Raw genomic sequence first — 12772 nt, forward strand, 5'->3', positions numbered from 1 at the left:
AGAATTACTACATGACCTAAAAGAATTAAAAACAGGGACACACATAGATACTTGAATGCCTATGTTCATAGCATCATTATTCACAATAGCCAAAAAGCAGAAACAACCCACTTGTCCATCAACAGATGAATGGATAAACAAAATGTAGTACATATGTATAAAGGAATATTATTCCGCCATAAAAAGAAATGAAATGCTGTAACATACTACAACACAGATGAATATTGAAAACATTATTCTAAATGACATAAACCAGACACAAAAGGATTTTGTGTATTGTACTGTGTAATTCTACTTATATGGGATACCTAGAATAGGCAAATTCATAGAGACAGAAAGTAGAACACAGGTTACCAGGGACTAGACGGGAGTGATTGGTTAATGCATACAGAGTTCCTGTTTGGGATGATGAAAAAGTTCTGGAAATGGACAGTGGTTGATGGTTGCACAACAGTGAATGTACTTAATGCCACTGAGCTGTACTTAAAGGCAACGAAAAGGGTAAATTTTATGTTGTGTATTTTACCACAACAAAAAATTGGAAAAAATGACAATAGACAAATGAGCAAAGAATGAATATAAACTGACAATAACAAATTTAAATTATAAAATCCAACTCATTCCAAAAATGGTTTGTGAGCATCCAACATGCACCATTCACTGGGCTGGGTGAAGTTTATGATCAAACTAGCAGCATTGTAATTTCTGTAATAAGAAGTCAAAAAGATGTCCATAAGCTTCTGATGCTCTGAGAACATGTGTGGAAATTTATCCTAAATAAATAACATGACAAAACAAAAAGCTATACACATGATTCATGTTCATTATAATAAAAAAGAGTCTGGGGGAAATTGCCCAATAAAAGAGGACTGGATGATTAAATTATCACTTAGCAAATGATACCATATGTATCATTAAACATTAAGCAGTATTATGAATACTATTTAGAAACATGGAAAAATGTTTTATAAGTTGCATGAAAAAAAATTATAATACAAAATGGCCTGGCCAGGATAATAGCAACTATGTAAAATATATATGTATGTGGACAAGTACAAAAATGTAAACTGATGGCACTTCAAGGCAATGTGTTCAGTACAGTGAGAGCATAAATGTTATCATCACACTGCCCTGAGTTCAAGTTGAAGCTCTGCCCCTGCATATGTGTAAAGAACCAAACTAGATCAAATCAAAATAACAGATTTAGTGCTAGTTTATGTTGCTGGCTTGAAAGATATTTTTAAAAACTCAGAAGGGGAGTTTAATAACAAATAAAAATCTCTAGCCGAAACTCTAGCCTACACGACTGAATATTTTCCTCCATGAGTTACCATGGGACCTCAAACACAACATGCCTAAAGTGGAATTTAGAACCTCTGAAAAGTTTTATGCTGCCTCAGTTTCCCAAATGTAACCAGGCTCCAAGAGGCTAAGATATATTCTGTTCTCCCTGAACCCCCCGGTTCTGCCCCTGCCCTCTCTCATCATCACCTCCCCATCCTCAATGTCCCTGGGCCTCTGAGTGATCATTCTTTGAAAAATAATAAAAGAAAAAGACAATGATACCACAAGCCTGTCTGAAATTCCTTGGTGCTGCCCTCACAAGATGCTATTCTCTGACATGGCACCCAAAGAACAAAGTCAGAGATCTAACCTTGCCCAAAGCATCACTCAGTGACCTCCTCCCCAACCCATCCAACACCTTATCCTTCTGCTCCAACCACACTAGACCTTGAAATTTTCTGAATAAGCCAAGTTGTTAGAGGTTCTAAGCCTTTGCACTTGATGGGTTTTCTCCCCTGGAAAGGCCTTTCCCACCTCTCCCCTTATCCACCTAGAGGATTCCGACCAAATCCTTCCAGACACAGCCAAGGTGTCATCTCTCCAGTACCCCCCAAGCCTCCCTTCCCTCCCTGGGGTCTACACGGCACTTCTATACATACCTCTATCACAGCACTCATCCTACCCTTCTGCAATTGTTTCTTAACCCCTGCCTTCCCTTCTAGACCCTGCATTCCTTAAGGGCATGGACCATCTCACTCATCCTGGCATAGCTCGGTGCTTCCCAACACAGGACCAGCACAAAAATGTGCTCGATAAATTTGTAGACTTAATGAATCATGACTACAATATATCAACCTGAATTTGATTCTTAATGGGTATATAGCATTTTTTATATTTATTTATCTATTTATTTATTTTATTTTTGGCTGCGTAGGGTCTTCGTTGCTGTGAGCGGGCCTTCTCTAGTTGCAGCGAGCGGGGGCCACTCTTCGTTGCGGTGCGTGGGCTTCTCATTGCAGTGGCTTCTGTTGTTGCGGAGCACGGGCTCTAGGCGCGCGGGCTTCAGTAGTTGCGGCTGGCGGGCTCTAGAGCGCAGGCTCAGTAGTTGTGGCGCATGGGCTTAGCTGCTCCACAGCATGTGGGATCTTCCCAGACCAGGGCTCGAACCCGTGTCCCCTGCATTGGCAGGCAGATTCTTCACCACTGCACCACCAGGGAAGCCCCTCTTACTGAGTATAAACTGACGTTTCTGCAGCTCTACACTGTACTCAGGGCTAAGAGCAGGAAGTCAACCTAAATAAGCCAGGTTTCCTGACTCTGCTTTCCTGGTTTTCCGCCTATCTCTCTGCCCCTTTAACAAGTCCAACAAGTCCCTCCCTCCTCCTATCCTCTTATTTTTAGTTTCCCCCAAGGGCTTGGCCTTGGGCTTCTGACTACACACAATGCTCCTGGATTCAATTATCACCTCTATGCAGCTGAATCCAAGTCTACACAGCTAGTTCTAAATCGCACCATATTTCCAACTATTAAGACTCTCCTGGGGCTTCCCTGGTGGCGCAGTGGTTGAGAGTCCGCCTGCCGATGCAGGGGACACGGGTTCGTGCCCCGGTCCGGGAGGATCCCACATGCCGCGGAGCGGCTGGGCCCGTGAGCCGTGGCTGCTGAGCCTGTGAATCCGGAGCCTGCGCTCCGCAACGGGAGAGGCCACGACAGTGAGAGGCCCGCGTAACGCAAAAAAAAAAAAAAAAAAAAAAAGACTCTCCTTAGATATCCTATGACCCCCAACCCCACATGTTCAAATTATATTCATGATCTTCTCTGCCCTTAGTGCCCTTTTTGGACTGCTCCACCTCTGTCAGATATCCCCTTATTTTCTCCATCACCCAGGTCTGAAACCTCGGTGTTTCCTTTACCTCTCCATCTCTTGGAGTCTCTTTAATGACGTCATGATGTCCTCCAAAACGTCTCTTAGATTCACCTTTTCCTCCTCCTTTTCCTCATGTCACACCTGTGATTGCCCTTTCCACGCACTTACTTTCTCCTCCATCTGATTCGTTTTTGCTCACCATCAGAACCATTTTTCTAAAACATCTTTTTTCATCAAATCAGAGTGTGCACAGCTCAAGAAGCCTCAATTGAATCACTACTGATTGCAGCCTCAAGACTAAATTGCTGTGACAGACTTTCAAGGGCACCCATCATCTGTCCCCTCTCATCCCCTCAGCCATCTTACATTTACTTGCCCTTCTCTCCAAATCAGTGGTTCTCAACCAGGGGCAATTTTGCCCCCCAGGGGGACATGTGGCAATGTCTGGAGACAGTTTTGATTATCATGACTGGGGTGAGTGCAGGGGAGTACTACCAGCACCTAGTGGGTAGAGGACAGGGACACTGCTCAATATCCTAATACACCAGGACAGCCCCCCACAGCAAAGACTCATCTAGCCAATAATGCCAGGTATGTCAACAGTGCCAAGGCTAAAAAAAACTTCTGCAAATCAATTCCACACAGCAGACAGCCCAGTGGCCTCCCTGATCCTAGACAATGTGCCATGGCTGTGCCTTTGCTCAGAATATTTCCCCAACAATATGGAATGGCATCTCTCTTTCCCTTAACTCTCCAAGCCTTATTTATCTTCAATTCCCATTCCAAGCAATATGCCACAGTTTTAAATACCACCTATAGACCAAAGAGTCCCATATCTTTATCTCTGGCCAGTCCCAATCTTCTGAACTCCAGACTTCCTTATCCAGCTGCCAACCAGATATCTCATGAGTGTCCTATTTAATACATCTGAAACTGAACCCCCGATCCCCCCAGAACTGCTGCTCCTCAAGTAAGTGCACAGCACCAGTAATCACTCTCTTGCTCAAAACAAACACCAGGGCGTTATTCTGGTTGCTCCCCTCGGCCTCAGTGCCTTCCCCAGAATCAATCCTTTAGCAAGTCCTGTCGAGTCTACCTCCAGATATATATCAAATCTATCCGCTTCTCCATCCCATCCACCACCTTCACAAAACCTCCGAACTGGCCTCCCTGCTTCCACTCTATAGTCACTATTCAGACTCAATGATCACTTCACATTTCAAGGAAATCATGCCAGAACTCTGCTTAAAACCTGCAGAAGCTCCCCACTGCTCTTAGAATCAAATCTAAACCCCTAATCTTGGTCTACAAGGTGGTCCTACAGGATCCGCCTCTGCCTACCTGACCTTCTTTTCCAGCCTCATCTATCCCACACCCCTCCTAGCTCTCTAAGCCATGAAAAAGGCCTGTCAGACTTTCATATGGACCCCCAGCCCTGCCCCCTGCAGAGCCTTTTGAATACATTTTATCACTCCTGCCTGGCCACACCCATCATTCTCTCTCATACACCTTATCTTTTCCTTCTTAGCTCTAATAATTTTAAATTCCACATTTACCAGTGTGTGTTTAACATCTGCCTACCCTGTAACAATAAAAGTTCCAAGAAGGAATGGATCACGGGACCTGGCACCATTTTTTTACATTACCATACCGTTTGGTTTACCCCCATATACCCAATGACTAGCACAGCACGTGTCATGGAATTAGGAGTTCCATAAATTCATAAATTTGTAGAAGCTTAACTGCCAACAATGAATGAATGAATATTCTACTTGCACTTCAGCTCACAACAATTTCACCCTTCTCTGAACTCCCACTGAACTTTCCCAGTCAATACAATTTTTAAAAAATTTCCCTATAGGGCTTCCCTGGTGGCACAGTGGTTGAGAGTCCGCCTGCCGATGCAGGGGACACGGGTTCGTGCCCCGGTCCGGGAAGATCCCACATGCCGCAGAGCGGCTGGGCCCGTGAGCCATGGCCGCTGAGCCTGCGCGTCCGGAGCCTGTGCTCCGCAACGGGAGAGGCCACAGCAGTGAGAGGCCCGCATACCGCAAAAAAAAAAAAAAAAAAAAAAATTTCCCTATAAAACTGGTAAGTTCTCTGAGGGCAAGAACTTTGTCCTATAATCGTCATACTTAATCCTCTATTCCCAACCCTCTCCCCTAAACTAGTCCCTTTATACACAATAATTGCTCAGTAAATGTGGTTTAAGTCAGCAAACATGAGTCTATAATTGTCCCGTGTATTTTTATTCCCCAACTAGTCCTCTTCAATGCTTTTCTTGCACTTTCTCATGAGTCCCCTTTACCACCTGATAAGAAGCTGCACACATCAGGCGGACATGTCTGGAAAGAGAGACATACACGTTTAAGAAGAGTGGAGAATAGGCATACCTAGAGGAACAAAACTGACCTACGTGAAAGAAAGTAAGTTTGAAAACTGAAGAATAGGGCAGTCACTTGAAAGAGGAAGCACGTGTCAGCGGCGAAGCCCTAGCATGCAGCATGGATGGGTCAGAGTCTTATCCTACACAGGATTTTGCTGGGCAGTCTGGTGAGGTGCATCAACAGTGTAAATGCACGTTCCCTCTGACTCAGCAACGCCACAGCTAAGACCCACTCCTTAGAAAAGGAGACTGGATATATGTTGAAGGATCGGCTATAATGGTTAAAAATTTTATACAACCAAAACACCCATCAGTGGGCTTCTATACAACTGTTAAAAAGAATGAGGTGGACTTGGATGTATTAACAAAAAACAATGAAAGCTATGGCTACCCGTGATATATTTTCAAGTCCAGTATAGGGGCATAAGGGAAAGCAAGTTACAGAACTCTATGGAGAGTATAAGCCCATCAATGTAAAAGATGTGTTTACATATGCATTTAAATGGTCTGAAAGGATAATTTTTTAAGGAAGTCTTCCGAAAAGTGCCTAAGTCTCAGGAGCAACAGCACATATATAAAGCTAGCTGCAGCTGACCTTATTTTCACTACGATTTAGCACCGCAAACTTAGAGGAAAAAAATGCTACATGTTTCAATTCAGCACGTCCACCCTCCCTATTTATGTTTTATGTTGAGACCTGTCGCTTCAGTGGTTGTGCTGATAAGACGACCTCAGAACCAAGGCTCAGTGCGTGCATCGGCATCGCGGGGGGTGGTCAGAACTCTGGTTCTGCTCCCTCAGCCTCTAGCCAGCAGGTGAACCTTAGTTTCCTCATCCAGAAAGGCTGAGGACCACTCGCATCTCACCCACGTCTCCTTCCAAGTCTAAAATTTGATGATTCTCTCACCGCTCTTCTCCTTCAAAGATGTGGAACTTCACTAAAACAGAACTGACAGCATTTGACAGACGAGAACAGACCAGGAGGAGACATACTTTCTATTTAATACCATCACAAATCTGAATGTGACCGACACAATTTCTTTTTTTTTTTCCTATTTTTCAAATTAATTTGAGGGACACCCTAAAGTCAGATCACTTCTTGGGAACCACTGTGAAATGTCAACGTAGTAAACAGCTTCACACAAACGAGGAAAACTTTTATCATAGGTCTGCAGCATAAAATCAGAGCTCCCCAGCATGAGTCCATGACAAAGTAAGGTGTGAAACTGAGCCAGCGGAAGCCCCTGATTGCTAGCTTGTCTGCCACTATTCATTTACTCACATATACTCCCTTTGTAACCCAAGAACTCTCACTAATAAATAAGCACCACCAGGCACCAAAGTTCAAGGAAAAACATGTGGGAGAGAAAATTTGATTCATCAATTACTTTTTGTTTTCCTGCAAATGTGAAAGGAGTCCCCACATTTCTTTTATCAGTAGATCACTCTATTCTAGTTGTTCTTTGGAAGCACAGTTTGAAAACTGCTGCTATAAAACCTATCTTTGTTACTTGAAAGATGACCTTCCATCTTTCACTTGCTGCAAAAGGGCACCGAGTACTAGAAATCAGAAAGCATCTGTAGGAACCTGGAGCACTCAAGCTAGCATCCTATTAAAGTTACGACAATAGGCTTATTTCCTCTTAAAGCAGCATATTGAGCATTCAGGTTTCAAAATGATTTACTTACTGTCATAGTTTTACTAAGACAGTGATCCAAGGATCCTGCCAGTAAAGTCCAACCTTTACTCTAGTGCTGCAGCAAACACAGGGAAGAAAAAGTAACAAGATAACCACTAAAGGCTGGGTAAGTACGGAAAACTTGCACTAAGGAAGTTCAAAACATTCCTCCAACAGTTTCTTAACCTCAGCACTACTGACATTTGGGGCTGGATAATCCTTTTTGAGGGATACTGTCCTGCATGTTGTATGACACTTAGCCCCAAACCTGGAGTCTCCCCACCAGTTGCCAGCAGCACCCCACCCCAGTTGTGACACCCAAGTATGTGTCTCCAGACATCACCAAATGTCCCCATAAGTGAGGGGGTAGGGGAGGCAAAAGTGCCCTGGTTGACAACCACTACTCTATCAGCAGGAGAAAAAGGACTGCACGAAAAAAGCAAAAGATATAAGCGGCAGCTAGAGAAGTTTCTTAAAGCTTACCAAGATTGGACCAGTCAACTTCTTTCATTCTGGAAAATGAAAATCCAACCATAACAACCATCTAGCTCATCCAAAACCAAAAATCCATTTACCTGGCAAGCTCCTAAAGCTGAAATCAATGTGGTTAGAATCCGAATTGAAAATCTTACAAACAAAATTGTTAGGAACTTAAAGAAGTTTTAGGACGATAAAAGTACATGCAAAGACATACTAAGTGCTTTTCGAGACCTCAAGGCAAATTATCTCAAGATGGCAAATTGGTTTCATCTCCTCTGCCAGCTGGTAGTGGCTGCCTGGAGCCCAGAATTCAACAGGATTCTGAGGCTGAATGTGAGCTCAAGAAGAGTAGAAACGAGTATCTGCCTCAAATATCAATGTGTGCCACCAGCAGGTGAGGGGGACGTGGTGACTGGTGTGCCCGCATCCTCTTGCTTGGTGCTTCAACTTCCTTTGTGGCTCACAGGCAGGCACAGTGTCTTCCCCACGTGAGAGTGCCTGGCACATGGTAGGCGAAGCACTTTGGTGGGCTGCCTACAAGGCAAACCCCTCCTTTACTCATCTCTTCTATTAAGGCAGGAAAACCCAAATACCACCTTCCTGCCTCCATGGCAACTGGGGTGGTCAAGTGACATGATTATAGTTAATGAGGTGTCAGTAGAAGCCTGTTGAGGGGGCTTCTGGAAGAACTTCTATTTCCCTAATGACTTCCTGGATTGACTGGGTAGAAAACCCTGAGGTGACAAACATTAAGGACAAAAGGTCACTGATAGCTAAGGACAACAGAATGGAAACACAGAATGGTATGGGTCCTAGCTGGGTCCATAAAGCCACTGCACCACCTTAGAACCACCTACCTCCAGACTTCTTACAGGTGAGTTAATTCAACATCTTTATTGCTTAAGGCACCATCGTTAGGGCTTCTTCTTTCTGGTGCTGAAGGCATTCCTAACTGACTGAATAAACCTTCAACAGAGGGAGGTGAATGAATGAATGCAAAGTGAAATCTACTAACGGTTCAGAAGATTACATTTTTTAAAAACAAGGCCTCAGGGTAGGGGTGGTGGTGTGATGAATTGGGAGATTGGGATTGACATATATACACTAATATGTATAAAATGGATAACTAATAAGAACCTGCTGTATAAAAAAATAAATAAAATAAAATTCAGAAAAAAAAACCAAGGCCTCTAAGAATCTGTTCAACTTTGCCAAAGCATGCTTTTCTAGAATTACTGACCCAATTCTGTTACAGCTTTTTAATTGATAAAAAAGTAAACACAATCTCTTAAAAAGCAATGGAAGTGTTCACATACAAAAATGCTGTAGAAATTGATTTTCACATTTTGGAAAAGAATGGAAAACCAAACTTAAAACACTAGGCTGTGACCTTGAAAAGTCTGCAACTGCTGTGGCTACCTGCAGGCACAGATAGGCAAAAGAAAAAGACCGATAGTAGCTGGCTGGCTGCCATTCCCTCCTACTTTCTTATTTTGAGATCTCTGACATGAATCTCTTTTTTTCCAGTCCCTATCCCAGTCAAGTATTTCCATTCAAATTTCCAAGATCAAACAACAATCATTTTTTTCTTTTTGAGAAAAACAGGGTAGAACATAAATAAATATAAATAACATGTAAGTAAAATGTATTAAATGGAGAGGAGTGGACCTTGGCAGTGTTGTTCCTCAGTAAGACAGTAGGTCCTCAACCAAGCTGATTCCCTTAGATAGCTGACCAATTTATATTTTAATCAAATCATTTCCTCATACTTAAATAAGTGTATTTTAGAAAGAAACTTCATAGCACCAATGGAATGACAGTACCATTTGCCATAAATAGAAGACAGGGCTTCCCTGGTGGCGCAGCGGTTAAGAATCCGCCTGCCAATGCAAAGGGTTCGAGCCCTGGTCCAGGAAGATCCCACATGCTGCAGAGCAATTAAGCCCATGTGCCACAACTACTGAGCCTGCACTCTAGAGCCCGCGAGCCACAACTACTGAGCCTGCGTGCCACAAGTACTGAAGCCCATGCAATTAGAGCCTGTGCTCCACAACAAGAGAAGCCCGCGCACCACAACAAAGAGTAGCCCCCGCTCGCCGCAACTAGAGAAAGCCCGCACGCAGCAACGAAGACCCAACGCAGCCAAAAATAAATAAATTTATTTTTAAAAAGACAAATGTAAAGACAAATCCAATGAAGACATAACCTTATTAAATTCTAGCTACTGCTGCCTATTCAGATCTCTAAACTTGAAGCTTATTCTCTATTTTTTTTAAAAAAGGGGCTTCCCTTGTGGCACAGTGGTTAAGAATCTGCCTGCCAATGCAAGGGACACGGGTTCGAGCCCTGGCCCGGGAAGATCCCACATGCCACGGAGCAACTAAGCCTGTGCGCCACAACTACTGAGCCTGCGCTCAAGAGCCCGCGAGCCACAACTACTGAAGCCTGTGCGCCTACAGCCCATGCTCCACAACAAGAGAAGCCACTGCAATGGGAAGCCCGCGCACAGCAACGAAGAGTAGCCTCCACTTGCCGCAACTAGAGAAAGCCCGCGCACAGCCGGGACAACCCAACACAACCAAAAAATACATAAATAAAATAAATAAACAAATTTAAATAAAAAAGGTGGGGGGGTGAGCAAGAGATGTTAAAGACAAGCTAACCACCAAGCTGAGACTTTCTCTTGGGCATGATCAGGACAGAAAGAGAACAGAAAAGGAATTAACTTTCTTATTGTGTGATTTCATTCTATTTAGTTCTATTTATATCCATTTCCCACCTAAAAGTATCCCTTATACAATCCCAAATCATCTTCCCCTTATTGCTTAGAGTAAGAGCCCATTTCCTTGTACTACAGCCTAAATTTATGATCCTACACCACCTGGCCCCAGCCCACCACTCACACTCCGCTCTCAGCGCGCAGGCACTCACAACAAGGACCCAAGGCCACATCTAGCCCACTGCCTGTTTCTGTACGGCCTATGAGCTACGAATGATTTGGAGAGATGAATACTTGTAATCAATTTGACAACAGGGAACATTAATTTTGAACTCCAATTAAGTTAAACGTTGTACTCTCCAAAAAAAGAGTCCCATGCTTCTCATTAGTAGACCTGTATTACAAAATATTGTACTCAATTACTATAACATTTTTATTTTAGGCAATAAAAAATGTGTAGAAATGTGTCTTTTCTTGTTATATACGTATCTACATAATATCCTCGGGTTTGCATCTTGACCAGCAGAGCCTAAAACATTTGCTATGCAGCCCTTTACAGAAAGAATTTGCCCATCCCGGAGCTACAATGCGGGTCAAGTACACCAGGCTCTTTCCCGTCTCAAGGTGTCCACACCTGCCTTACACCTGGGGACCGCTTTCCCCTGAGCTCCTCAAGGCTGGTCTTCCCTGTGGTTACTCAAGTCTCAGAACATCACCTCCTCCGAGAAGTCACCCTAACCCATGTAACATACCCTGCCAGCACATCAGTCACATCACCAGGTGTTACTTCCTTCAAACCACTGTCTGGTACCACCTCTTTAATTTGTTAAAGTTTTTAATACTAAAAATAATAATGGCAGCAAATACTCATAGCACTGCACACAATGGAAGCATTTTACATACCAGGTTGAATGCTATAAAAGTGCCAATCTGTAAGTCAGAACGGTCAACAGTGGGTAACTTCATAGGGTTCAACCCAACATATCAACTTGTTAGCAGCTCACAACCACCTATGAGGTAGGTACCAGATGAGGAAATTGTGGCACAGAGAGGTAGAGTAACCTGCCCGAGGTCACACCGCTAGTAAGTGGCAGAACAAGGATTTGAACCCAAGCTCAACACTCCCACCCCCAAGAATGTAAGTTCCAGGATGGCAGACGGTCTTGCCCACTGTCCCATCCCTCCCCTGTGCCCATCAAAGGGCCCGCCACGTACCAAGCCCTTACAAATGCGCGATGCATGAATGAGTGAAGGACTGTCCCCTCGCAATCAGCGCCATCTGCCCGGACTCGCGGCCCGCTCCTCTTTCCTTAGGCAACCAGAGCATCAGTCCTCCGGCCGCGACGGAAGCGGGGAAGGAAGCTCTGGGCAGGCGGGTGCCCCAGGGGCTCACCTTGAAGTCGCGGCTGTGCTGCGGGGTGTACTCCAGGGTCCAGAGGGCCCGCACCAGGTGCGCCAGCTGCTCGGTGACCTCACCGTGGCCCTGCGCGCCGCGCCCCGCGGGCTGCTCGGGGTCAGGCGAGGGCTCGGGCCGCCCCGCCCGGTACTGGCCGAGCGCCAGGTACTCGGCGAAGAGCTCGGTGTTGCTGAGGCACTGAAGCGTGGCGTTCATGAAGCACGTGTTGCCGTGGTTCCGGAGCCCCGCCACCCCGGGCACCGGCTCCGCGGCGCAGGCGGGCGGCGCGGGCGAGGCGGGCGGCGGCGGGCACGGCGGCGGCGTGGGCGCGGCCGTGGGCCCGGGCGGGAAGCAGCTGCGGAGGCCGCCGCGGTCCGGGGCGGCGCCCTCGGAGCTAAGGTGCGAGAGCGTGGACAGCGTCTTGAGGACGCGGCTCATGAAGCTACCCACCGAGCGCGCCGACGAGGGCGAGGAGGGCGCGGCCGGCCCGGGGCCCCCAGCGCCGCCGCCGCCGCCCGCGCGGCCGCTCCGGAACAGGCGCTTGCTGAAGGAGCGCTTCTCCTTCCCGCCCGCTGCCGCCGCCGGCGGCCCGGGCCCGGGCGCCGTTACCTTGGACATGGCGGTGGCCGCCGACGCTCATCACCGCGTCCGCCCGCCCGGCCCGCGTCCCCGCCACGGCCGCCGCCGCATCCCGCCGCGCCGCGCCTCACCGGGACGGGGGTCTCGACGCCCCACACACCTCAGAGCGCCGCGCAGCCAGCAAGCGAGCCGCGGCCGGCGGGGCGGGCGGGAGCGCGCGAGATCCGCCCAGCTGGGCCGCTCACGTGACCCGCCTCCCAGCGCCCCCGCCCCGCGCTGAAGTCGCCGCGGCCGCCATGTTGACTCCGGGAACGGAGCTGCCTCCCCAGCCAGACGCGATGACTGGCGGCTCCGGGCGCGGTACTGCTCCGTGAAGCCCGAG

General features: G+C 46.5%; 1 protein-coding gene across 2 annotated transcripts in view; it reads right to left on the reverse strand.

Annotated features, from left to right (window-relative positions):
* Nucleotides 1–12429, reverse strand: part of USP31 (ubiquitin specific peptidase 31) — a gene marked incomplete at both ends in the record, with an annotated part of 71058 nt that extends 58629 nt beyond the window's left edge. For both annotated transcript variants that reach the window (XM_079720258.1, XM_079720257.1), the window contains one exon: nt 11809–12429. In XM_079720258.1, the coding sequence (XP_079576384.1) occupies nt 11809–12429 (621 nt within the window). The remainder of the gene's footprint in view (nt 1–11808) is intronic.
* Between the last annotated feature and the right edge of the window lie 343 nt (nt 12430–12772).

The sequence above is a fragment of the Hyperoodon ampullatus genome, assembly GCF_949752795.1.
Source record: "Hyperoodon ampullatus genome assembly, chromosome: 14".
Lineage (NCBI taxonomy): Eukaryota > Metazoa > Chordata > Mammalia > Artiodactyla > Ziphiidae > Hyperoodon > Hyperoodon ampullatus.